The sequence below is a fragment of the Kryptolebias marmoratus genome, linkage group LG17 (assembly GCF_001649575.2).
Source record: "Kryptolebias marmoratus isolate JLee-2015 linkage group LG17, ASM164957v2, whole genome shotgun sequence".
In the NCBI taxonomy this organism is placed as follows: domain Eukaryota; kingdom Metazoa; phylum Chordata; class Actinopteri; order Cyprinodontiformes; family Rivulidae; genus Kryptolebias; species Kryptolebias marmoratus.
Window position 1 is genome coordinate 17,960,338 of NC_051446.1, and position 27,582 is coordinate 17,987,919.

Consider the following 27,582-nt stretch of genomic DNA (forward strand, 5'->3'; position numbering starts at 1 on the left):
GGCAATGCTTTTATTTTACCCACGCTCGCTCTGTGTTTCATTGTGACGCCCTGACTGAGACGATGCGTTCAGGAGGCCCACCGGTGGTTCGTTACGAAACGGTGGCGTGAAGAAGGGCGCCTTTTTGGCACTTTTTGGAACAGCTGGGCTACAACATCTCCCTTACACTCGGTGGGTTTAGTTTTCACCCCTAATGACGTTTAGATTGTCTATTTAGCAAAAACACGTGACACATCTTGCGTTTTGGTATGTGACAAATGGAACAAGAAGCACCTACAAACGCGTCCAGACTTTTAGAAGTTATTGCTCTAAAGTCAGCTGGAAGTTGAGTTAGAAATATTAATCTTTTTGTGCTCAATGTGACAAATGTCAGGAAATGGAAGCGACACGACTTCTGTAAAGGCGGGGTTCAGATGACAATATTTTTACCAGAAAATGAAACCATCAATCAGTGTTTCAAATGGTTCAGAGGTGATTTTTTATCTGATGGCCTTAGATTTGAGGGGGGAAACATCCCACAGAAAGAGAGCTATGACTCATATGGGGAAAGGAGAGGAGCTGGAGGTACTTTAGCTCAACAAAATCTGGCATCCAATGATATGAAAGCTCATATTTAGTTTATCATTTATTTGATTTTATATGCATCATTGGTTTGAGTCAGAGAAAAGAGAGTGATAATAAACCTCCCTCATACACTGGGGTGGCATTAAATGACTATTCTTATTTTACCACTACTTATATGCACATGTTCAAACTCCAAATCGTATAAATTTGAAGATTAAATTGCTTTTAATTGTAGCTGTGATTTAGGGGTGGGTGTTACCTCTACATTAAAGTGACCATATTCATTTGTCTAAGGTAAAATAAGCTTAAATTAAAATAAGCTTATTTTAATTTTTAAAAAATTAAAAGAGATTTAATTGACACAAAGAGATAATAAAAGGCATTTTAAATGATGCAAAACTGCTAAATCCTTTACTTAAATGTTGTCAAGAATTTGGCAAAAATAAAAACATGAATTATTTGCCAACAAAAAAAGCCTTAGATTATTATAAACTAATCATCCTCAGCTGCTGCCAAGTTTTCTGATTGCAACCTAAAATGGGGTGTCCAGAAGTATCAAATGTGCAAAGACATAGCAAGTAAGCGTAAAACGGCGAGTGAGATTTACATTTTCAGGTGTCCAAATAGTGGACCAGGACAGCCGGGAAGAGAAACGCTTCAAAATATTTATGCAAAGACGAAATTGAGTGATTCCTGCAGGAGCGGATAGATGGTCTCAAGCTCCTAATAAGAGGTTGAAAACGACCGTACAGACATGCAGCGATGTGCTGAAAGACACAATGTTCAAGATAATGTAAGGATGAAGTCAGCAGCAGCACTGTACCACAATCTTTCTACAAGATGATTCCTTATTACATGCTAATAATGTTTTGAACTGCGTGAAAGTACGTCTAATTAAATCATGAGCCATCTCTAAAACCTGCAGAGGCTGTCCATCTTCTGTCAGAAAACCACTTTTACCAAAGGATGGTCAGCTTTCTTGCGTGATTCCTTTAAAATCAGCCTCTCGCTCAGCAAATGGTCATGGGAATCGGCAGGAGGACAAACTGAACCTCCCATCCTTCCCATCATTTCCCAAAGAACGAGCCAGGACGAAGGGCGTGGATGGGTCGCAGCGGCTGCGGTCTGCCTTCATTGGAAGGTTCAAATGGCGACGTCTGCTTCCTGCGACGCAATTTTAATTTCTTCGCACTCATTCTTCACAAAACTGTCACCCTTTCGATTCAAATTAGTCGCACAGTCGACTTCCAAACAGCAACACAGGTGAACCATTCTTCTTCTTCAGTGGCCTTGTAAATAATGTGTGTATTTGGAAAGTTCTCATGCAGAATCTAGTTGCTCCATACTGATTGTTGCCTGAGCATCAGCAACAGGACCAAGTTTGGGTTTTCATATGGCAATCTTTTCCTAATCAATGACGTTACCAATGAGGTCTAAACTTGCAGCTTTACTCTGCAACCCCCCCCCCCAAAAAAAAAAAAAAAAAAAAAAAGAAAAAAAAAACCCTTGAAGGCATTAAGGACGGGCATGCAGTGTAGCTAACATTGCTCACTGCACGTAAACCTGTTTGAGGGGGGGAACATTCCAGAAATCCCTCTTTGCTCAGGCCGACAGGGAAAGAGGATGATAGCCTCTCAGAAAAGCAAGCGATGAAATTCAGATCATGATGTAGCCCAGATAATATGCACTCCTAAAGCGTGCATCCTTGTATGCTCCGTCCTTCAGGGTCAATGTCACTAAAGTCCACTTGATTTTTTTTTTTTTTTTTTTTTTTTCAGGACTGGAATGGCTCTCAACAAGATGATTGTGAGTCACTGCAAATGTTTTTTTTGTGTGTGTGTGTGTTTTGTTTTGAATTGGTGAGTCATTGTAAGCACACCAGAAACTGCAGGATGACAATTTTGTAAAAGTCTTCAAAAGAGCATACAAAAACTACATAAAAACAATAAAAACCTCACAGTGGTTTAGGAGTAACAGAAAGCTTGAGATCTTAAGATCCCAAAGAATAACTTCTTTTTTTGTCTTTTAGATTCTGGCAGCAGTGAAGAGGTTAACCCCCCCATGAGTTAGTTTGTTGTCTTCAGTGTTGAAATAACAGCAATCCAATTCACTGAAGGTCAAATACGACGTAAAATGGAATTTGCTCGTTTGTTATTTCAAGTTATTAATCTGTCAGATTAGCAAACTGTTAGTAAAATGGTTGTCACAGTTAATTATTAGTTGAAATGGCCTAAAAACAAAATAACCTACATGCAGGAAAATGCAGAGTGAAAGACTTTGTAGAAACTTGCAGAAGAAGCTTAAACTGAGGCCGTAAAGCTAAAGCAACAAAACACTAGCTAAAAGCTAAAACATGCAAAACAATAGCTAAAAGACAAAAGTAAAAATAAAATTCTGAATGAAAAGAACAAAAGGTTAGTAAAAAGCAATAAAACACTACTTAAAAATAGCAAAACACTAGCAATTGGTAAAAAAAAAAAAAAGTAAAATGCTTGCTGAAGACTAAAAGTAGCAGAACCCCAGCTAAAAGCTACCACATGCTAACACTAGCAAAAAGCTAAAAAAAAAAAGGTAAAACACTAGTTAAAAGTAGCAAAAGGAGAGCTAAAAGTTAAAAGTAATAAAAACACTAGGTAAATGGTAAAAGCAGGATCATAAAAGGTAAAAATAGCAAATGCTAGCTAAAAGCTCAAAGGAGCAAAATGATAGCTAAAAGTAGCAAAAGGCTAGCAAAAAGCTAAAAGTAATAAACACTATAAATGCTTGTAAAAGTAGCAAAACCCCAGCTAAAAGCTACAAATAGCTTAAAGATAAACGTAGCAACGTGCAGACTAAAAGTGGCAAAAGGCTAGCTAAAAGTAATAAAATGCTTATTCAAAAAGCAAAACACTAAAGACAGTAAAATTAAAAAAATACAAATACAAAAGTTAAATCTTGTATAAATATTTACTGCAACAAAATAAATTATTTTAACCCACCTATTAAGCTTTATATTAGTTTCATACGGTCTTGTTTATTAATATTATTATTATATTTATTCTGTTTACTTTAAGTGTTATATAAATAAAGCTGAGTTGGGTTTTAAGTTGAAACACAGTATTAGATTTTACAATGTAGTACTTGACTGTACAATATATATTTAGTTCTACTAATATTTCTGTGTATTTGTATTAAAATCCAGCTGTTATATGAGCCTGTGTGAGAAAATGTGAATGCTCAGTATGTTCAGCATACGGCTGGTAAATAAAACCCAATAAAAACAATATTTTAAAAACTGTTATTCTCTCAGCCAGCGTTAAATGTGTTTGGCTCCTTCCTCTCTAAGCTCCCCGTCTAGTGGCAGATGTTTCATTTTAGATAAGAGACAATTATTGTACCACATCACACATACGGCCGCTATCAGTGGAAATCTCAAACTGCTGCACGAAATGCGCTCCAGATACGGCGTCCCCGTGTCCTTGGTATTTAATGACATTTCTTTCCGCCCAGGAAGATAGAGGAAGACCATCAGGGACTGTGTCGTCTGGTTTTCTTTTTGGTTTTTAAACTGTCCGTAAAATTGGCCCACTGGTTTGTCAAGGAAACACATTCACAGTAGCCCAGGCTAATCAACAAACTCTTATGATAAACCCACCTGCTCGGCCGGTTTCATCTGAACATAAGAGACACGAGGAAAGAAGACGAAGGTGGAACAAAAGGCAAACAGATTTATTTTCAGGCCACATTTCCATTATTCTGCAAAGCTGCTGCTCTAAACACAGTCAATTTGAGTCCGGCTCTCAGCCCATTATGATTCGCAGAGGCCAAGCATGAAATGAGTTTCTTTTCTGACAGAACACATCTTGACTGACAGCCCGACAAATGAGAAATCATTTACTGCGAACGGAGCGCCCTGCCGTATCTGTGAGGCTGTGTGTGACTGTAAAACAAATTTAACGTTTGCTCTTCATTGGCATAAAAACCCACTCAAAAAAAAAAAAAAAAAAAAACTCAAGGTTGTGTTTTAAAAAGCAGCTTTTGTTCGGACGAGCTTTTAGTTAGAGGGTTTACCTTTTTTTCTGTTTTTATCACACATCTTTTACTTCTGTTCACTTGTTTGTTTGTTGTTTTTAGGTGAAGCACTTTGTGATTTTTATCTGTGAAAGGTGCTGTATAAATAAACTGTACTCGTCCTTCTCTTTAAAATGAGCATAAACCTGACTTGTTTGCAGTTTTGTTTAATATTTAACACTACCTCTCGCTCGCATTGTGCACAGGCAGTTTTAAAAATATCAGACCTGCTGGACACAAATCCTGATAAAATGGCAGAAATCGCCACACCAAGGTAAACTGGTGCAATGACACAAAAAAACAATGAGCTGTGGGGTTAATGAGACGAACATGAACGAATAAGCACAACACTAATGTGCCGTTCCTCTCCTTCCAATCGACATGAACACAAACGTGCATTATCTTTTTTTTTTTAAATTATTTCCACAAAGCTCTGTGACTCAACCAGCATAACGACTTCTACTGACTGCAGCGCTATGATTATTTGATGTTACGCCTAATTTTTTAAATCCCCCTTCAATAAATCAAACGTATATGGACTCATTGAACTGGTGTTTAGGTGTAATGCTGCCATCTAGTGCTTGAAAGTGTTACTGATAACTGCCCTGCTGCCACTTTTAGATCATTTTTTAAAGTATTCCTTGTAAAGCAAAAAGCAATTCAGATTTTTGCACCCAGATTTGCCTATTTTTTTAGGCTTTATCCCTAAATAAAGGAGTATCCACTGTTTTAGTTCATTTATACACATTAGAACCTAAAGACAGTTTTGTCCTCACAGCCAAAGCCTTAAAGAGTTTAAACTGGATGAATGAATAAATACAAATAAACACCTCATAGAAGCCAACACACTACAACCACTCAGAGCAGAAAGGAGTAATACATGTTATTTATTTATTCTTTTTTCAGTTCAGAAGCAATTCTCACTCGTGTGAATTTCTCGACTCAACAAGCCAATGTTTGAGTATCTTTAAAACTGGATTTCAACGGGATAAAACATACAGCTCCTTTCCAACAGATCAGTGTCCCGTGTCTTTACAGGGAGGCTTGACTCGAGAGAGAAACGCAGGGGGTGAGCGCACATGTTGGGACCGGCGCCATCGGGTCAAACGGGCCGCGGTCGGAGGCGACAGAATCTCGGCTGGGTGTAAAAATGGAGTCAGTACAACCTGACCACACGCTTCAATCTGATGCCACAGGAAAAAAAAAAAAAAAAGGGGAGGGGATTTCTCTGACTAACTGTTCCTGTAAATCTAAAGGTTTTTAAGTCCCGCCTTACGGGGAAACATACTGGGAAATCGAGCGTCTGCATTTCCTTACAAGACACGAGAGGCACCGCGTTTCCTGACAGCTGAAGCTGAAACGGGTACGGGAAGGTGAAAGGAATCAGTTTTTGTACAAGGTGGAGACACAAAGCAAGACGTCACTGTACACATTAGTTATTACATGTTAATCCCAGGTGCAAATGGGTATAAAAACCTGTGAGCTAAACTGCAGCGAGACAAAAAGCTTCATCACTCTGTAACTCAGCACTGCTGATATTTGGGTGTTTGTAGACGTCAGAAAGATCAACATAGAGGGATATGACAGGAGTAGAAAATGTGCATGTATATATATATATATATATATATATATATATATATATATATATATATACACACATATACATACATACATATACACACACACACACACGTTCAAAACACGCTCAAACGTACAGAGAAAATGGCAACAATCTCAGCGTCATGCCTCAGAAAAGTAAAGCAAACCAGAGTTTAATCAACAGAGACGCAAGCTGAACATGACCAGAGAGACAGACAAAAAGACGGAGGAAAGACCGGAGAGAAGCACCGAGGGATGCTGGGAATTCCCTCTAGCTTATGATTCATTTTTAAGAGTTCCAGATAATCACATCTGTAGTTATGAGATTATGTACAAGAGAAGCGAGGGGCTCGGCCCCCCCCTGCCTGTCAGGGTTTTCAGCTACGTATCATCCTTAAAATGATGTTCACGGCTCGCTTGCTAAGTTCATTATTCTGTACTCTGTTAATGGCCGCCGCAGCACTGGCTGCTGCGGCCCTGAGGGGACGCTTCTTGTAGATCCACTCCTGTCCTCGTCCTCCCGCCCTGACCAGCTCCGCCCTGAGGATCGCTCTTTGGTAGCTTCTTTGCTACAGAAACACAAACATTGAAAGAAAGAAAATATTCCGCTTGAAAATACAGCTCCTACCGCATAAAAACAGTTATTTTCTGTTCCTTTTATCCAACACAAGTCGGTGCCAAAGCCTTAATTCTTTGGTGGTTTTGGAATATAAAAGCTGATCATCGATGCAATTCAAAGCAACCAAAACTGATTCATAGGAAAGAGCAAATCTATGCAAATAAATATCTAAAAAAATAAAAGAATCCAGTACTTACCGATAGCCATGAAGATTTCATTGACATTCATGGCGGTCTTGGCTGAAGTCTCCATAAAGAGCAGGCTGTTGTCGTCAGCATACGCTTGTGCCTCCTGGGGACATTAGTTACACACAGAGGATTTGAATGCGACAACATTGTTTGTTTGTTTGTTTTTTCTTGTTTGACATAACTGCGCCTTTGTACCTGAAGCTCCACAGCTCTCTTGTCTGAGATGTCTGCCTTGTTGCCGGCCAGAGCGATCACGATGTTGGGACTGGCTTGTCTCTGGAGCTCCTTCACCCAGTTCTTTGCGCGAGTAAAAGTGTCCTGATGAAGCAACGAACGAGATTGGCAGACTTGCAGTGTTTAAACGAGCAGCTACTTTTAAGCGTGGACGACTTCGAAACACCCCAACACAGGTTCAATTTCAGACTAGATCTAATTAGATTAAAACAGAACCTAAAATAAGGAAAATAGCTTGTATCTCTAAGCTTAATCCACCTTTTGTAGAATCATTTCATCATTTAAATAAGAATAACAAGAACAACTTAACATTTATCTGAACCTATTACATGGCCGTCATCCTGCGGGTGATACTCACTGTGTTGGTGATGTCATAGACCACGATGGCCGCCTGAGCGCCTCTGTAGTACATCGGCGCCAGGCTGTGGTAGCGCTCCTGACCTGCCGTGTCCCAGATCTCAAACTTCACGGTGGTGTCGTCCAGACAGACGGTCTGAGTGAGGAACGCAGCTGGGGAACAAAAACGACACTGGGTTGAGAAGTTCCTAACTTACCGATCACGACTGAGGGAGAGAAAGCAGATTAGACCCATCAGACGCCAAAATAAAGTTGGTGTTCGTATCTTTACTAATTTAATGTTTATATTTATTTTTGTAAAGTCAAACAAACCAACTAGAGGTCTTGATGAGCCTACAGAAATAATAATATCTGAGACCCAGAACCGGGCTGGGTCCAGAACAGATACTGAGGGGCCCTGAACTGTTTAAAAATGACGTGTGACGCACAAAAATGAATCTGAGACGTGATTAAAATGAAATGAAAAGTACTGAGGCATTTAGATGTCAACTGGAAACAGGAAGTGTTATTTATACCGAACGGTATAAATAGGTTTAGCTCTTTGTCCTCAGTTGTTGGAGCCACTTTAACATAATTCAAGTAGATCAGATTCTACTTTCAAACAGAATGTTTTAAGGTTATTTAACTTAAGACTCTTCCTTCATATCTGGGAAACAAAGTGAAAAGATTTTAAAGACTTTTTAACCAGATCAGCTTTATGATTTCAAATGAAGCTGCCAAATTCATCCAGTGTTAGTTAGGAAATGGTCCGGCTCAGTAAAACGTCCAAAACACATTGATTCTTATTAAAAGAAAAGCCCCCCCAAAAAAGACTTTGCTCCTCACCTCCAATGGTGCTCTCCTGGAATTCATGAAACTGGCCTTTGACGAAGCGCAACACCAAGCTGGACTTGCCCACGGCCGACTCCCCCAGCAGCACCAGCTTGAACTGGCAGATTTTGTTCGCCGTCGCAGCTCCGTTAGGCCTGTTTGGTCCGCCGCCGCGCCCAGCCATTGCTAGCCGGAGACTGGTTCAGATGAGGCAGGGCGGAAAGGGTGTGGAACTGCAGGCGAAGGGACGCGGGAAAGGGAAGCTCCTGCGCGCGGAAACTGTGGCGCCGCCGCTTAGCACACTGGTCACGCCAACGGAGGCAGAACGAAATGGATCGACAGGCGGCGGAGCAACTGGGTTCCTGCGTGAAAAGGAAACAAACAAACAAACAGTAAGGCGAATGTTTTTGCCTGTTGTCGCAATTTTTCTAGTCTTTTAAACCAAACGCATATCTCTGTTTACCAAGTAATAAAATCTACAGACAGGGTTAGAACTGCTGCTGCTAAGATCTTTAAATATTAAAGGAGTACAGGATCTATAACATTTCAAATAATAATAATGAAAAAATTGCATATTTAGATTGCTAGCACTGTTTAAAAAAAGCTATTTTGGTTTCTGATAAAAAGTGGGCGAATATTTTCTTTTGACATTCAGGAAAAGAAACATTCAGTTTATTTGGAGAAAATGGCTAAACCAGTTTGTGGTTTGGCTGTTAACCAATCAGCTTGAGTTTTCCCGCTTAAGACAAGAATGTCTCTCAGGACTCACGTTGAGAAATTCAGCCACGTGATACGTCTCCAGTCTGACACACAAACGAGAACAAAATCCTTTAAAACATACTTTTAAGGATGAAATACCAGCCGAGTAAGTATTTGCGTCTCTGAGGCATATAGGACAGTTAACTACGTTTTTGCATTACAGATTAATAGTAAAAACAAATAATTGAAGCATGAAGCCTTGAGTTTTGTAAAACTGTGTTAAAAAAAAGGATGACTCCAACTAAGACAAAGCTCCAAGAAGAAATCAGTAAACTAAATAGTTAGGCGGACTGGAGTTCTATTTAGATTTATTCTGTTACATTTTCTTATAAAAACACAGAGCTTGGTCAAGTTTCCTCATGTTTTTCCTCCACCAACATTCACTGACTGAAGTCAAGCAGGAAAGTTGTGTGGCCGCTTCGTTTATTTGCAAGACAAATAAACGAAGCGGCCGCGTAGCTTTGTTTTTCGATTTAACAATTTCACAGCCCTTGTTTCGGGAGGTAAACAGGCGTCACAAACCTTCTAGTGATAGCTGGACTTCTGGCCAGCTCATGAGCTAATAAATACATCAGCTTTAGTAGTGCTAATAAAACCAAGAGTGACGTGATTAGTGGCTTTAAAATGATGCAGAAAATAAGACATTTCAGGTAATTAAGAAACTGTTTAGGTGCTCAGTTGCACTGCAGTAATTTGGTCCTAAGTTTGACTGTATTTTAGAAATATGTAAACAGAAAACTAAGCAGCTCAATGTAAAAGACGTCAACATGACCTCATATCTGTTTTCTTACAGTGTAAACATTATTAACTAATCTCCCAGCCTCTATATCTTGCTGTCAGATCAGTCGTAGCTTTCTGAAGAGCTCCCAGAGTTTCCTTTGCTTTGGGCTGCCTTTGTGCCAGTTTTCTGTCCTGTCCTGTCCTGCGTACAGTGGCGTGTGTGATCAAACTATTTACTGCGGACGAACAGAAACTAAAAGTCACGTCTTCAAGAAATTGGAAAGGATCCAGCAAAGACGCATCATCCCTCAGCCGATCCTTCGGCGTAGGTTAGGCTTTTTACAGCTAATAGCTCTTCGGGAATCACCTTTTGACTCAACAAACAAACAAATGGTTAGGTAAGACGACTGGAATGAAAGTGGGTGAGAAAAGCAGCCGAAGTCTAAAAAGAAAACACCTGAAAGGTCGTCAAAAAGCCCGAGGAACATTATCACAAGTGAACTTTAAGGATCACAAGAAAGTCTGGCTGATTATAAGCAAAGAAATAATACACAACTCAAGACTTTTGTATTGTTAGGCCCGAAAACACTGGCTTGACATGTTTGCTAAACTACTTAGGAAGTCTGCCTGTCTCTTCACAGACAGGCAGATGGGTTGTTGTTTTTTATCGTCTCACCAGATGGAAATTTGACATATTGAGGCAGAAAAATCTGAGCCTCGACGATATTTTTGTATCTAAAACACAACAAATGTTAAACAAACCGACGACAAAACGCTACCCGAGCTGTTCCTAACGTGTAAGCGAACTGAAACTCCAGCTGTAAATTAGCTTGGAGGCTAAAGTTCGTCTCTAAGCTAGCACTGCTACTGTCGGCTAACATAAAGTACAAACACAGAAAAGCAACATTTTAGCCATTCTTACCAACAAGGACAGAGACAACACTTAATCCAAACAAAGCGCACTGAATGTACCGCCTTTCCTTTTCTTCTTAAACAACGTTTCAGTTTTTTTTTCTTCTTCCCCCAAAACAATTTCAGGTTCAGTAAATTATTCGCTTCCGCTTTCTGCGACCAAAACACTTCCTGGATTCCTCGGTCACGTGACACCGTCACACCCAATCAAATGGCAAACACAAGAAGCAGAGGCTAGAACCACAGGCAGAGGAATTGTTTTTAACTATTACAAGAAACAATGAGGCCTAAAACAATGTTTGTTTAGTTGATTATCTAAAATTGCTTTTTTTTGTGTGTAGCTTGATGAAAATAAAATGATCTTAAGATGATGAAGTTGAGCCCCAGCTCTGTCATGGTTCTTCAGGGGTTTTTTTGTTTTCAGCAGCTTGTTCAGCTATATTCATAAAGGCCTGGGCTTCATCACATTCTTGCCTCATTCTCCCTGTTACGTGGATTATGACTGTAATTATCTAACAACATTCATAATGTTTATCCAAGCGAGAACAGAAAAAAAATGTTGCAACAGGCTGAGTTTTATTGTGACAGAGCTGCGATGAAATAGCTCGATAGCTCATCTGATTATTACTTGCTGGATATCAAGTTTTTCAGTTTTTCAGTTGCAAAGGTCAGTCCAGCAGCAAGTGACAGAATTACCCGGTTTGTCATAAATGGTGCAGGCATCGGATCTTGCGCAGCCCTTGAAGTAGTACCCTCCTGAGAAAAGCAAAGAAAAAAGGAGAAGATTCTCAGAAAGGAATTAGCTTGTTTTCCCCACAGTTAAAGGAGGCCCACACTGACCGACCACGTTGTGAAGCCTGACATGGATGCAGACGCTGGCAGAGCCGTAGTAGCAGGTCTCTATAGGGCTGGAGCACTGCTTTCTGCCACCACAGTAACACCGCAGGGCTTCGTCTTCAGCCCAAAAACGGAGGGCGAAAAACAAAACAGATAAACTACCAAGTTTAAAGCCACAGATTTGTTTAAATCAAAGGTCAGAGTGCAGATTTACTCACTCCGGTCGACAAGCAACACAACCACAACAGCAAGAATCAACACTCTCATGTTGTCAGGATTTTTCTTCTCCGCACCAGTTTCTGAAAAGAAAAACCAGCAAGATCACACTCTAAAATCTAACAAATAATCCCACAAGTCTGTTTTTACCTTTTCAAAATTGTGGTCTTGAAGTGTGAAATGTGAAATGGGCTCCAGTCAGATCGTCACCATCGCCTTTTATTTTACTCTTGCTGGCCAGCTGAAGATATCACAGTTCATCATTAACTTTATAAAAACGACCATCTGGGATCCTCTCACACACATTCAGATCTATGCTCCAACAAAACAACACACACACACACGTTACTGACACAGCTGCTATGACAAACCAGATCTCAGACGAAGGGTGTTGTTAACTTAAGAAAATCAACTTTTCTGTGTCAAAGTAAGTTACAATTTGCACTTCCTATCTCTATAAAATCAGCTATTATTTTAGAATAATGCTGTAAAAATAAATGGAATAGCTCAAGTGCAACTTCATAAATTTTAAGTCACCTTCATTCAAGATGGCTGCCACAGCTGCTGACCTTCAAAACCCCCCCAAAGTAGCTAAAATGCAGTCAGTTTTATAGATATTGAGCTAAAACATTGTGTGGTAGTAGCTGAGAATCACTCACACTACACACTCTGAGTGGGGCATTTTGTAATATCACATCCTATCGTAAAGTTACTTTCAAGGTTTGACCAAAAGTGCAACAACTTTGTGATTTATCAACATAAAGTGATTTTAGTTTAACAGTCCTCACCCAAACCCGTCCAGTTCTTAAACCAGACATTTAATGTGGACGGCTAATGATATTGATCACCTCTGTATTTGAAATTCATCGTGGCCAATTGTTGGAACAAACGGTATTTTATTGTGAAAGGTCAGAAATGCCAGCACCTTTATCTGAAATGAGATCAGCTCAGAATCTTCATTTATGTTTGGTCGAGTTGAACACCTGAAGAAATCCTAGTTTTCTATTAACTTTAAACTAGTTGTTGGTGTTTTCTAATGTAGTGCAGTACCGAGGAGGTCAAATGTCAATAAAAACACACAAACGGAATCTACAAATAGGATTGATTATTTTGTTCCTCAATCTGTTATCATTTCAGCATTATTTGGAGTGTTTTTCCTTTTCTGTGTGAAGACATCTGTTGGACCAGAGCCATTTAAACGTAAAACCTTCTATCTTAAATCACGTTAACTTAAAGTTTTCTTCATGATTTAGTGTTTGTTTTAAAAAGACGCAATCGTCTGACAACAGCATTCAAGTTTTTCTTAGAGAACAATCGTTGCAGAAAGTTGAATTTTATTGTAAAAGTACTTTAAAGCACATTATACAAAGGCAGATTTTTGAATCCGACAGAAGTTTATTTGTTTAAAAGCCATCTTTATCTGTTGCAGAGGTCCGAGTGGCAGCAGCTGGCTGATGAAATGCCAGGATAGTTCACCGTCCTGCAGTCACGTTCTCTGTAGCAACCCTTGAAGTAGAAGGGATCTGTGGAAACACAAGGAGAGGAGTCATTCTCAGCCTGTTTGGAAAGAATTAATCCAGTGGTGTCCAATCCTGGTCCTGGAGGAACACTATCCTCCATGTTTGAGATATTTCTCTGCTCTTCAGCAGGTCTTCGGGTTCTGCAGAAGCCTGTGAATCACCTGTTCATTCAAACCAGGTGTAAAAGCAGAGAAACACCTGAAACATGCAGGATGGTGGCCCTCCAGGACCAGAAACGGACACCTCCTGGTTTAATCAGCTCACACACTTTCATCCTGGAGCTTTCAGATAAGCTGTAAAGGATTTATACTCACTAGGAACTCCATAAAATGAGGCGCTGATACAGACGCTGTCAGAGCCGACGCAGGTCTCTATAGAACTAGAACATCGTCTTTTCCCTCCACAGTAACACCTCAAGGCTTCATCTAAACAAAGAAAAGCAAATATGTTGCTGACACAGTTACCTCTAACATCTAATAAAGATAAATATCTGCAAGAAAACATCCACACATCGGCTACTGTTGTCGTCCTACATCCTGTAGATCAGGCAGAAAGAGGCAGCAGGTTTGCAGGTTTACTCACTCTGACTGATGAGCAGAAACACCAACACAGCCAGAATCACAGTCCTCATGTTTTCACAGCGTTTCCTCTGAGTTGCTGAGGAAAAGGAGAGAGAAAATGAACAGTTTGTTGGTCTGTAGCACAACATGCACTGCTGGAAACACGAGTCCCGTTCAGAAACCTCATCTCACCTGGTTAACTGCTGCTGAGATGTGGGACGGTAAATCTGCAGCAGTCAGATCAGAGCCTCCTTTTATTTTGGTCAAGTTGCACAAGGGGAGAAACTCCAGCGTTTCCATCATTTCCCCCCGGTTATTTGGGTTTTCCCAACAAGCCCAGATATTGTTGCCAGATCCACAAACAGAACATAAAAGTACTATTGATCAGTTTGATCTGTACAAATGACTCACTCTGTGATCCTGTAAGCATGATTGGGAGTGTTTTTTTGGATGTGAAGAAATCTTAGTTTTTGTGGCCAAAACAGCACTGAAGCCATTTCTCAACATGTTTATCATTCGGTGCTTCATGTTTCAGCTCCTATTATTGATTTTGTAATAATCACATCAACACAGCCTCCTGGTGGCCGACATGGCAGACAGAGCACAAAAACAGTCACTCAAAGACACAAAGAGCTGTTTGATTTTCCACAAGTTGTGTTTGGAAAGGTCATATTCCATAAACTCATCTTAGTTTGGGAGCAATCCCCAAACTGTCGGCCATTTTATTTGTAAAAGTGAAGCAAATACAGCTTTTAAATAACTTTAAAACCAACATCTAGATCTCGCTCAGACTTATCAAGGAGAGAAGAGGATGGAAAACACACACACACACACACACACACACACACACACTCAGCCTGCTATTTCACCTAAGTACATGTTTCTTTTTTAAATTGGCAGTCATCGTGTCAACCAGCCATTTTTAAGCAGCAGTGGTACAGCTATTTTCTCCTAATAATGACATTTGTGGATGTAAAAAGAAAACTAAATAGAGCCAAGCTGTAAAAAAAGAATGAGTGTGCAAATATTCTGAAGGGGGGAGCCCTGATACCTTACAGCAGGTAGTGTTTTATCACAAGAAAACCTCCTAACCATTAACAAATAAGCTCATTCAAATACTATAATTGAACATAATTAAAAGCCTTGTATTCGTTGAATATTTCTCTCAATAAAAGAAAGTTTCTGGACTATTAATTTTATGCCATTCTAATTTTATGCAGATTGATTGTAGTTCTATGTGTTCAAAAATGCTTTTTTTTTTTAAATAGATTTTTAAAGTTTTACTAAAACTTTGTTTGATTGGGTTAGGGTTAGGGTTTGCATCGTGGTGGATCTGACACAATGTTCCTCTCCTTACTGGTGGTTTTTATTCTATTTTTAGTTTTAGACTGGGGGATAGATATGTTGATGCAGAAGAGGGCCTTCCCTAAAGCGGTGCCACAAAGTAAAAAAGAATAAAAGTGTCAAATATTGTCTTAGTTAGCTGAAATAATTAAGATCGTCCATCACTAAAAATCAGAGGAATACCCCAAACCTCCAACTGAAAACACCTGAAATCAACAATTTCTAGGTGTGGCTACATGCTTTTATACATACAGTGTATTTATAATATTAGTAATAAATCACCTAATCTATTGAAACAAAACAAATGAACTCAGATTTGTTATGAACTCGGTCTGACACATGGTGGCGCACTTGAACAATAAAAGAAAGAACTGATGTTTTGATTTTTAAAACAACACAACACTAAAATTCACGTTTAATTAAAAAAAAGAAAGAAAGATATCTTTATGATTTAGTAAAACAACAAGAATCTGGGTGTTTTGGACAAGTAAAACAAAAATGTTAATGGGCAAATGTTGCAGCAAAATCACATTGTATTCTGAAGGAAGCGCAGAGGCTTTAGATATTTTAAACAATCACGAGATCTTTTAATTGATGAGGAGCTGAATTAGTTACAGAGGTCACTCCCGCAGCAAGTGGCGCTGATGAGACCGGGCTGATTCAGCAGCAAGCAGTCAGTTCTTCGATAGCAGCCCTTGAAGTAACTGTAAACTGTGGACACACACAAAAAAAAGACAGTTTTTTGGTTTAAATGAACATTGGAGCTGTGGATCCATGGTTAGAGCAGTTCTCTTACACTGTGAGAGTTGGAGGTTCGATTCCTGACAGCAGTCACATCTAAATATGTCCCCAGGCAAGACACTGAGCCCCTCATGTGTGTCCTTATGTATGAATGGAGTCTAAAGCACTGGATAGACTCTATATGATGATTTATTCAGATTAGCTTTGTAGAGGTTCAGTATGAATGTATGGATGGGTAAATAAAGGCACAGGTTGTGTTGTAAAGCACTTTGAGCGGCCTGGTTGGTTAAAAAGGTGCTCTATAAGTCAGTCCGTTTCCTAAAGCAGGCCTGCACTCACTTGGAGCATGGAAGATGACACTTGCACAGACGTTGTCGGTCCCGGAGCAGGTCTCGATGGGATTCGAACACTGCCTTTTACCTCCACAGTAACACTTCAAGGCTTCATCTGGGAAAAGAAACAAAAACAGCATCAATTTCATACAAAATCTGTTCAAAACATACTTCTTTTTTGTACCAGGTTTGCAGATTTACTCACTCTGGCTGACGAGCAACAAAACCAAAACAGCAAGAATTACTGGCTTCATGTTTGCACTCCGACTCCACACCAGATTCTGTTAGAAAAGTAAGAGGATTATGGTCTGCACTGCTGCACCAAACATCATCTGGAATACAAAGACAACAAAAACGTAAATACATCTCACCTGGAGAGCTGTCCCGCTGAAATATAAAATGTTAAATGTCCAGCAGTCAGATCAGTACGCTCCTTTTATTTGGGCCACCTGAAGAATTCCCTGTTTAGTTTTGTAATTATTGACTTTAAAATCATCATCTGGGTTTTTTCTCACACACAGCTGATTAGGTCAGAAACTGGTGCTGCTCACGCTGCTGACTCAGACATCCCAAAATGTTTTATATTTGACTTATTGAGTTGTTTTTTTTACCCTTCTGATCCATTCAGTAAAGGTTGGGAAGAAGAATTGCTTGCTAAGAGCATCAACGTAGAGTTATTATCTGTCAAAGTCACCTTATGCAGTAATATAATGTAGGGATGCTCAAATAAATCTATCTTTCTACAGCCATCAATTAAAAACTCAAAGTTTTTTTTCTTTTTTTTTAAAGATTTTGACACATAAATGAATTTGTGCTCATTCACTGATTGTGACCAAAGGCTAAAATACTTTAAATTGTAATTACCTTTTATAAAACATAATAAACTATTTCCTTGGAGAAGATAAAAGACAAAAACTGTCATTACTACCTTTAAGATTATCATATGTGGCAGCACAGAAATAGCAATTTATGTATTTCTAGTTGTAGAGCATAAAATACTGTAATTGTAAAGGCCATAAAAGTTAAAGCCTGTTCAGATTTTCTAAAGCTTTGACAAAAATAGATACCTGTGTTTGTCACAAGGCTTAAACATTCATCCCAAAACAATCACAAAATGTGTCAAATAATCTTCCAAAACAAAACGTTTTATATATATATATATATATATATATATATATATATATTTTTTTTTTTTTTTTTTCTTCTGATGAACCATATTTTATTGGAATTACACCATGTCAAACCTACATTATTGCATGATTCTTCTAAAGTTCTGGCTTTTGCTTCAGTTTTGCAAAAAACAATAGATAAATTGGAACAGATGAGAGAGGAACCATTAAAGAGACAGGAACCACTGATGTACGTTCTACATTTTTATTTTGTCAGCCAAAGAGAAATCATTGTAAAAGAATAAAACTCTTGAATATTCCGAACAAAGTGTGAGAAGAAATCCTTTAAAACAGATTTAAAAATTCTTTAATAGTCTGAAGAACAGGCGGGTGGCCCTGCGTGTCCGCTGCTTCTTCCTCCTAACTTTAGTTTGAGTCAACATTCGTTTCGTTTAAAACCTTTTTTATGAGCTGAAGGACGGATCTCTCTGGGCTGTGACCGGTGGTGACAAACGTTCGCGAGGCTTCTCGGTTTCCCATGCGTGAGTTGCAGGGCTGCGCTCTTGTGTCTTTGAACAGATTCAAAGTATTCCTTCCAACGTAGTCACAGAGTGACTGCATAGGCTCGCCTCAGTTTAGTTTCCGAGCTGTTTTTTGTTTTCTCGATACGTATGTAAACTCCCGGAGAGATCGGAACCAAATTTAACCAGGATTTCAAGTTCAGCGTGATTCCAAATGACAAATTTGTCTATTTTCTTCTAACTTCCTGTCTCCTGTCAGTCATTATCACAGCTCAGAGAGATAAAACCTTGAGTTTGAACTGTTGTGAGGACTTTTATAGGAAAACTATTCTGTTTGTCATTCACCAGCAGGCAGATTTGTTGTACAGATCCTGTTGAGTTGGAAGCAGTCCACTTTCCCGCCTGTTTGGATGGTTTGACGCCGCCGCAGGGAGTTAGCTCTCCTAGCTCAGCTTGGCTGTCGTGTTTTAGGACCTTCTTACTTCAGGTGCTGCTGATGCTATCTTCTGTCTCTGCCGCCCTGTACTACTGGAGCTGTGGTTAAACAACTTGGTTAAATAAAACTAAAGACATATATAAATATTTATGGTATATGATGGGACTTTGTGGAGTTTGAAAATAGTCCGAACCGTTCTGAATTCACAAATAAAACAGCTGAACTGAGAAAAACATTCAATAATAATAATTTAAAAAAACAATCTATGCAGTAAGGTGCACATACTCATACATGCAGAGTGAGACGTGTCATTTTTTTTTAGTCCTCTCCATATTAAAAAAAAATCCATCCTCTGTGATGTATCCGCCGTATAAATACAGTATTTGTGTGCACAATCAACAGGTTGTCATGTAGAATGCTTACACATTAATTGGGAAACCTTTTCCTTAGGAAAAAAGTTTAAATGACTTTACCATGCAAGAGAGGTAACAGGTATTCGTAAATGGCAAAATGCTCAGAGTAATTTGGAAAAAAATACAACATATACTGCAGCCACTGTGGTGGAGCTTTTCGTTAAAGACACACTTCAGTAAAGCCAAGATAATAATGCACAAAAACATGCTTTTGCATAGAAAATGACAAAAAAAAGGAGCCCGAGTATTAAGAGGTTCGAATAAAGCACGTATCAACAACCTCCATCAGAGATGTTTTCAAACACTGTAAAAAGTTGCATGTCAGTAAACCGACTGTGTTGCTGGATGTCGCCCATAAAACACGGAGCCTTCAGTCGGTGAAGTCCAGGCACCAGGACTGATCAGTGCCCTGAGTCTGAACACCGATGCTGGACCTCCGCGATGACGGGCTCTCGTTGTTCCCACTTTCTGTATGTTCTCTGTTTTCCAGCAGACACTCCAAACTGGTGCACTCTGAGGCAGAAGGGCTGCCCAGGGGGAGGCCGGGCGCTAAAACCTCCAGCTGTATCGATCCTGGCTCCAAACAGGACACGGCTGGCTTGCAGAGTAAAGCAGATGAGGAAGAAAAGACCGGGTGGATGAAGGTGTGCGTATCCTTCATTTGGAAGATGGACATGTCCCGACTCAGGGGCTGAGTGGCCTCGTTTGGAGCTTGTGAAACGTTGAGATGAGGATGGGGGCTGTTTGGAGGCTCCAGCAGGCTGTGTGTGGACGAACCCGTTGCAGCACCGGACAAAAGGCAAGAGAATTCATCACCATCACTGGGAGGCTGCAGGCACAGAGTGGGATGAGACTGGCTGATAGCGGAGGGACTAGAACTGAGAGGTCTGGAGTCTTCATGCCTCACGTGAGGCGTTAGACCAGGACTTCCGCCGCAGTAACGTAAACTGAGAGGAGACGGGCTGGTCAGAGGCCGCAGAGGGGCAGTCATGCTCTCAGAGCTGTGACACAGACCTAACGTAGGTGCAGAGCTCGCGGGAGGACTAGAAAACTGGAGTCTGTCAGTTTGGAGCTCAGCTGTTTCGCTGCAGCTCCACTGGGCAGCAGCTGGCCAACTTTGGGTGTGGGCTTTCAGGCTCCCAGGGTTGGTGCAGAGGCCGAAGGTCGAAGCAGGCTCTACTGACACGCCAGAGCCGGAGACCGTGGGGATGCAGGACGGGAACGAGGCCTTGCGATGATTTACAGACACGTGGGCCTGGAGGAGACTCATCATGTGGTGCAGGCTCTTGGTAAGCTCTGATACTTCTTGATGTAATGTACCCACCTGTGCAGAGTGCATAGGAGTGTTACGGGCCTGTCTGTTAGGTATGTTTACTTCCATCCTTGTGTGTAAAAATCATCTTTAAAGACAAAACATAAATATTTCGAACAGAAAAGAGGGACAGACAGTTCACAAGCAGAGCTCAACTATAATTTTGTTTCCTTTCAGATCGCTGAGTCAGCACACAGATGATCCTCTGCATTGCAGAAAGTGTCCTGCTGATTAATTAATGGTTACTTCAAATTGCACCTTCCTGGGCCAGTCCGGATCTTTGCATCACAGCAACTTTCACTCTCCGCGCTCCCACGTTTTGTGCAAAGACTGGCTAAACACACAGAGAAACTTGATCTGGTTTTGTTTTTTTAATCTAAATATACTCCAAAAGAAACAGAGCGTATATTAAATGATAGAAAATCCTTTCTGAAGATCTGAAAAGCATCTGAAATGCGCTGAAATCTCTCCCACCGTTTCATACAGTTGTAGAATTTTACCTTACAGCTACAACACCTTTAGTTTTATTAAATGTAATTTGAGTTAACTGGCTGTAGATTACCTTAAGGTTTAGTTGGCTTAAGCCTTGCTTGACCTCCTGCGTCTCCAGCAGCAGAGTGGCATTAGCTTGTGTGGACTCTGGAGAAATGAGAGGAAGAAAAAAAAACACAACTCAGGCACGTTTCCCTAACAAGCTGAGACAAATCTGTGTAACTTCAGTGGAGGGAAGCAGCCTGTCCTTATTCTAGGTAAAAAAAATAAAAAAGGTAAAGTATTTACTTGATAAAGATGTAGTTTGGGACAACAAATTTCAAAAGGAAACAGTATTTGTTTCAACAGGAAGCCTGCTACCTGTTATTTCACAGGACAAGAGCTGCAGAGATAATAATGTTTGGGTTGCCAAAACTGTTGCCTGAGTAAAGTAAACTTGTTGGACCTTATCTGACCTGAACGTGCCAGGGATCCTAGAAGGATTGTTATCAGTGAACCCTGCTCCGACCTCACTTATCACCCAACATGTTCTCTGACTCCTTGGACACCTGGCTGCCATCTCACTCCACTGTGCTCTCGGATTTCCTCTGAAGGAGGCAGCACCGTCCTGCGGCATCCACTGCACGGAACCGCCAGTTCACCCCGTGCCATCTGGCACCGAGGTTGCCCTCGCAGCTGGAGGCAGTGTGCGTTACCTTGGGTGTTGCCACCTGCGCCGGTATTAGATGCGCAGCACTCCGCGCCGAAGTTGAATTTGTGCCCGTTGTCTTCGGTGCCGTCAACAACCCTGACAGGACGGAGGGAGAGGGGGGGAGGCGGAGACAGGAAAGTGGGTTAATGTAACAGTAGAGCCTTTTTCAATTATCATCGGAGCCACAAGACGAGCCATGAACATGAGAGCTGCTGCTGGCAGAGACTCGTGTGGGTTTAAGCTCGAAGAGAGGAGTCCGGTATGGAGGGAGTGGGACATCTGAGCCCCGTGAACCGGCCCTTACCCATATCTAGAGCTTATTGAGTGATACATTATAAATACAGACGGATGGAGCAGGAGGATAAGGTGCTTCTAGTAACGAAATACAGTAACATCTGTTGTAATATGCAATGCAAATGGATGCCATCTGCGTTAATCACATGATGCCGGTCCCTGCAGCATGGACTGAGAAGGTTAGTGCTGTAAAAAAAAATCTATGTAGGAAATTTTAAATGTAAGACTTTGACAATTATTAAGTGTCTACTGATATATATATATATATATATATATATATATATATGTTAAAAACCTTCATGGAGATAACACTGACAAGTCATTCTTTTTGGAAAGGAAATACATTTTAAGATGAATCAACATTCCTTCATAAGTCAACCGTCATGTTGAAGTGGGTGTCGGAGAGAGACATAAAATAAAGAGTCTGAGACTGTTTGAAAAGGGCAAATTAACACTGGAGTGAACTTAATGACGTAAACCAGTGCGCGATGGGATTAAAATGGAGACATTTGGGAAAACTCTGTTTAAAAGGAAGGAAAACTCATCTTTTTACTCCTGCACCACAAAACTCTCATCAGACGTCTTAGCTAAGGTAAGCTGTGTTGACTGTCAAATTAATTTCATTTTCTACATTAAACGTGGAACCTACATAAAAGGAGTTGTTCTATTCAGTTGTGCTTGAATGCGCTGATAAGGTTGAACTGACAGACGTGTCACGATACCTGGGACTGAGGTCTGGCGGAGCGAAGCAGGTGATGGTTGGGATGAGCAGCTTCGAAGGCTTCGGCTCAGCTCCTGGTTCGTTTTGGGCCGAGGTTGAAGCCTGGGAGCGGGCTAACGCCGGAGAACTGCGCTCCTTTTTCAGCGCCGGCTGAGAGGACGAGCTCTGGCCGAGGAAGTTGCGGCCGAGGTTCGGAGACAGGCAGCGCCGCAGGGCACTGAACTGCCGCAGCTCGTCCCCCAGCAGGTTCCCCAGCGAGGTCCGTCGGACGGGACTGGTGAAGCTGGGGAGGAGGAGGTTACGACGGGGGCGCGCGGCTGGGGACGGGTGGAAGGACTCATCGGGGTCATCAGTCCTCTTCTCCACGATCGAGGGCAGGTTGTGCTCCTGAAAAAAAAAAAAAGGAGCAGAAGGTGGAGCGTTACGAACTGCGCTTTTCTCTTAAACCGGAAATCAAACAAAGAGTTATTGACCCAGTTAGTGAGCTAACTCCTGGGACTGAACTGCTGCCTGTTCTAAATAAGTTTCAACCTGTAAGGGAAGACCTCACACAAGCCCTCCTACAGGACCAGCAGCGCAGCGTGTCCCAGAAAAACAGGAGGGGTTGCCACAAAAAAGGCACATGCGGCTAAAAACTAGGTGATATTGATATGCAACAACAGCTGTGACATAGTCATGCTGACTCTATGGTCCTATTTATAGCATAAGTCAAAGAAAGGTTTTACACAGTATAATTCTTATCTCTTAATGTGCACTGGACTCACGCGGGGAAGTCTGGGTGACCTGGAATGTCTGTTGAGACCCTGAAAAAATAAAAAACAACAACATCAGGGATCTCAGAGTATACATTTTAAAAAAACATATAGTAAAAATATGACTGTCAGACAGTCCAGTTATTAGGATTCATTTTTGCTGCTTGCTGAAATTAGGAAGTTGTGATTTCCTGTTTGTCGATTACATGAATGGAAGCAAAAAATAACAACCCCAATACCGTGACCTCAGGTAATCGCAGCCACTCGTGAAAAACGGGGCATTGTACATCTGTTCTGAAAGGCATAACACCTTTGCTACACAAGCTGAATCACTCACTTTATGTTTTCCAAACACCTAATTGCGCAGGGATCTCGGCCAAAACGAGCTTTTCTGCTGCTGCGTGAAGAAATGAGTGTAGCGTATTAACCAACTGGGTGGGCAATCAATTTGCGATGGTGTGAAAGCCTTCCTGTGTGTGTAAAAAAAAAAGGCGCTCCTGACGACATGGCTCAATGTGACGGCGCACACACTGCAGCGTGTTGCTCCGGCGCCCGACGGGCCCTTTGATGCGGAAAAGCCTTAGCATTAATCCTTTATTGGAAGCAAAATACGAACAAGAAAGGGGGAAAATCAGCAATGAAAGGAAATTAAACTTTGCACCACTTTAGAGGGGGTGTATGCTGTAAAAGCCACAGGGGGAAAATCTTTGAGGCCGTTAAGACAAGGACAAATTCTCCTCGCAACAAATGTCAACCCCAAGGCGACGTGGAAAGATTAACTAACATGAAATATCGGTGCCAAAGGACACGAACGTCATCAATAAGAATAAGAAAACCGCTGCCACCCACGTGGAAAGGTGGCACGCCATTTTGAGCTTGCGCGTGGAAGGCGTTGCTACCTCTTCACATGCAGGGAGCTCCTTAATTGTGACCATCTGAACGTCTTTTATGAAAGTCCGTGCTGTTGGGATATGGGGACGCGCTCGTCTGATAGTCAGATTAATGGTGATAGGCTCTGTCTGAATTCATCAAGTCAGCTCCAGCAGTGGTTTCAGCAGGAAGGCTGTCAATGAGCTGCTGTTCCAGATGAACTAAGTCCCAGTGACAGGGAGTGTAATAACCTCCGACAGTTGGGACATTTTTGTCATCCCTCCTTCAGTCCTGTCAGGACTGGTACGTTTATCCAATCTAGCTTTTAAAGAACGCCTCTAATAGTATTTTCCCCCTTTGCTTTATCGGTATTTTACTTACTTTTAAATCCCCACCATTGATTATCTTTATTAATTTGCCTATTCTGACTGACCTCCACACCCCGACGAGTGCTGCTCCTTAAAGCTTCCTGTGGAGTCGTGATCATTAACGCAGAAAACTTCACCGCTGGGTTCCTGCAGGTGAAATGACCTTCTGGCTCAAACTCACCTTTCCCTAAGAAGGACCACTGCTGTGTCTTCGAACAAACTATTTAAATCGTTTAGCCCTCACGTGCCAAACTCAAGGCCCGCGGGCCAGATCGGGCCCCTTGTTGACATTTTATGTGGCCCCCCGAAGATAACATTTAAACTTTATTAGATCTGGCCCTCTGGTTTGGGACGGATCGAGTCATCGCTTCTCATTTTGCTTAAAATAAACAGAGCCTATTTAGTGAAGCCCCATCGTGACGGTTACTTTAAAGCCAAGAAAATTTAATTTGATTGATTTGGACGTGGGACCCATCAAACGCTTGCTGATAAAACTGCAGCCAAGAAAAAATGACTTGACTTAATGTGGATCCAAGTCAGGCGAGTCTGCTTTAATGCATAATTTAATTTTCCTTTCTTATTGTTTTGAAGTTAAATGTTAATATCCGTATGCTCGGATTTTTATTGAAGTTTTCTTAGCTGTTTTAATCTATTATGATAAAATGTGCTGCTAAGAAAATTAATTTCAAAGCTGATGACAGAGAGTAAGGCATAAAAAAACAAATGCTAATGCTGTCTCATTTTAAGTTTGATCTATTTTTCTTTGTTCATTAAAGAACATTTGTTCTAAATTCTCTATAACATGTAACTAGGAAAAGGTAATTGGTATTTCTATATGAATAATTAGACATTTTACATCTAAAACTAATGTTAATTTAGGCGTTTTTCCAATAAATATTGCTTGAGATTGGCCTTTGGCTAGGACCAAGTTTTGAACTTTGGCCTCTTTGTGTAACTGAGTGTGCCACCCCTGGTTTAACCCGACAGCCTGGCGTTACACAGTGAAAGCAGTGACAGTCAACCAAAACCGCAAAGCTGTCAGATGAACAGCTAACCAACGAGCTGAAACAAAATATAACACTAAATAAAGGAATAAAGAAAAAGGGATTGACTCTTTATTGTTGTTAGAATCAAGATATTGTTTCAAAAACATCAATTTTAGCTCGTTAATAGAAATAATGTTAGTCTAAAGCTCATGATTTAACTTTTCTTAGATTTGTGGTTACTGTTGGGAGTTGCATTTGATACTTAACTAAAAAAAAAAAGCTAAAAGCACTGCAATAAAAGTTACAAAAATAAAAATATCACAGACTTGACAAAAAAAGACCCAATTTGCCTTCTAAAACTTAGAAAAGCCAAAGCAGTCCCCTTGGATGTCTTCAACCTTAATAGGCATTCCCACAATCTGCTTCTGATCACAAGGATTTGGATATCCATGAAACTGGGAGTGTTTTGTGAGCTTTCGAGGCCTGGTAGCCACATAACTAATCATTCTTTCATCCTGTCAGGGGGATGGCAGTGCCCCGGCTCCGTGGTTGATTAGAAAACCTCAGCAGATGGTGCGAATGAAGCCTGGTGCTCTTGATCCGCCGAGAGACGCTCGCCTGAATCAGAGTTTAGCACCGTAAACGGCAGCTCGAACGCATGTGGCATTCTTACACAAAAGACATAATCTTTGGTAACAATAATCCGACGAGAGTGAACTTTTCTTTATTAATTAGGTTACTGCTATGTGCCCCGTTTGCCTCGGAGGCTACGTTACGAAGTCAAACTAAGAACAAATCATTCTGCTTCTGAAGTCCTCGTTCATGTGGACAAATCTGTTTCCTGTATCTGCCTGAGATGTCTACCAATTAGTGCAACCGGCACAGATGTCTTGTCCTTCTTGTTAAGACTTAATAAATTAAAATACAAGAAAAAAAAAAAAAACGGAGCTAATGAGCAGCAAACCTTCAAACGGCGAGGAAGACCAACGGGGATAAAGAGGAACGCCTGACTCGACGACACAAAGCTGACAAGAATGAGTTTTGCCAAAGTGTTTGGGGAGGGTTGTCACTTCTGTCAGTCACACACCACAGACATCTCGTCGTTAATTAGCTCTGATTGTGCGGTTAAAAAAACAATGCAGCAAAAAACCAGAAACTGAGCTTTGCTCGGCTTTTTCTGGCAACCAACAGGTGGTTTCTTCACGTACGACTTGCCTCATTGTTTGACCACAACCGTTCTGGAATCAAATACGTGAAAAACTCTATGATTTGCAAACAAAAAAATAAAAAATACATTTTTTTAGGATACCACCCCGGGTCCTAAGAGAAAGTTTCTGTCTGGGTGTAATGCCATCCTGCTGCGCTCCGAGGAAATGATATGCCTGCCTGACAGTGGCACCCACTCATAGTAATTGGCCTTGGGTTGTTGCCGTAGAACAAATGTCAAGGTGAGTGACAAAGGCACCTCAGGGGGCATAAATGTGTTGTTTAATGTGTCCTGTGCTCAGTTCCACTGTCAGGCCAATTCAGAGGAACCAGTGAGGACAAAAACCTGCTGCGACGACACCAGCTTCCACAAATATAACCCTTTATTTTATACAGCAGAGACTACAAACTTAACCAAACACGTTACATATGTCTGTGTAACTAAATCTTACGCATTAACTAGAATCCAGCATCCCTGCTTGAAAAAAGAAACTGAATTTCTCGTTTAATTTCACTTATGTTAATCAGCACGGAAAAGTCCTACCTGAGGATTTTTCTTAAAATGTCTTTTGTCCTGGAAAGATAAAAAAAAATCCTTATTGATCCTTATTGTTCGACCCGGTTCGATTAAAGCTTTTTCTGCTTGACTCGTTACAATTTTATAACACTTTATATGCTGTTTCCTTATAAAGTGCGAAATCTCAACAATGGTTTTGTTCGAAATGAAGTTGGCATGGCACATTTGGAATTTGAAACAGGCAGAAGTGCAGCTGGAAACTTAATGTGACGTTTCTGTAACTCGACCGTCATCAGGTGAATCATTTTAAAGATTACATCTCAAACAGGAAGCTGCCTTATAGTGTCTGACTGACAATGCAGAAGCATATTTACAAAAAATACATACAGGTGCTGGTCATAAAATTAGAATATCATGAAAAAGTAGATTGATTTCAGTAATTCCATTTAAAAAGTGAAACTTGTATATTATATTCATACATTACATACAAACTCATATATTTCAAATGTTTATTTCGTTTAATTTTGATGAT

At 40.7% G+C, this 27,582-nt stretch overlaps 2 protein-coding genes across 2 annotated transcripts in view; both read right to left on the minus strand.

Moving 5' to 3' along the window:
- Positions 1 to 5,480: 5,480 nt before the first annotated feature.
- Positions 5,481 to 10,985, minus strand: LOC108245972 (ras-related protein Rab-5C-like). Its single transcript, XM_017433257.3, has 6 exons — positions 10,823 to 10,985; positions 8,437 to 8,783; positions 7,613 to 7,764; positions 7,216 to 7,338; positions 7,030 to 7,123; positions 5,481 to 6,782 (listed from the first exon to the last, which is right to left on the minus strand). Exons 2-6 carry the CDS (start codon positions 8,603 to 8,605, stop codon positions 6,658 to 6,660), a joined length of 663 nt encoding a protein of 220 aa, XP_017288746.1. The 5' UTR covers positions 8,606 to 8,783; positions 10,823 to 10,985; the 3' UTR covers positions 5,481 to 6,657.
- Positions 10,986 to 17,722: 6,737 nt separating this feature from the next.
- kcnh4b (potassium voltage-gated channel, subfamily H (eag-related), member 4b) overlaps positions 17,723 to 27,582 on the minus strand; it is a 38,805-nt gene continuing 28,945 nt past the window's right edge. The window contains exons 12-16 of the mRNA XM_017438820.3: positions 23,116 to 23,154; positions 22,353 to 22,738; positions 21,341 to 21,432; positions 20,716 to 20,792; positions 17,723 to 20,165 (exon numbers count right to left, since the gene is read on the minus strand). Coding sequence (XP_017294309.1) covers positions 19,212 to 20,165; positions 20,716 to 20,792; positions 21,341 to 21,432; positions 22,353 to 22,738; positions 23,116 to 23,154 — 1,548 coding nt within the window. The 3' untranslated portion in view covers positions 17,723 to 19,211. The remainder of the gene's footprint in view (positions 20,166 to 20,715; positions 20,793 to 21,340; positions 21,433 to 22,352; positions 22,739 to 23,115; positions 23,155 to 27,582) is intronic.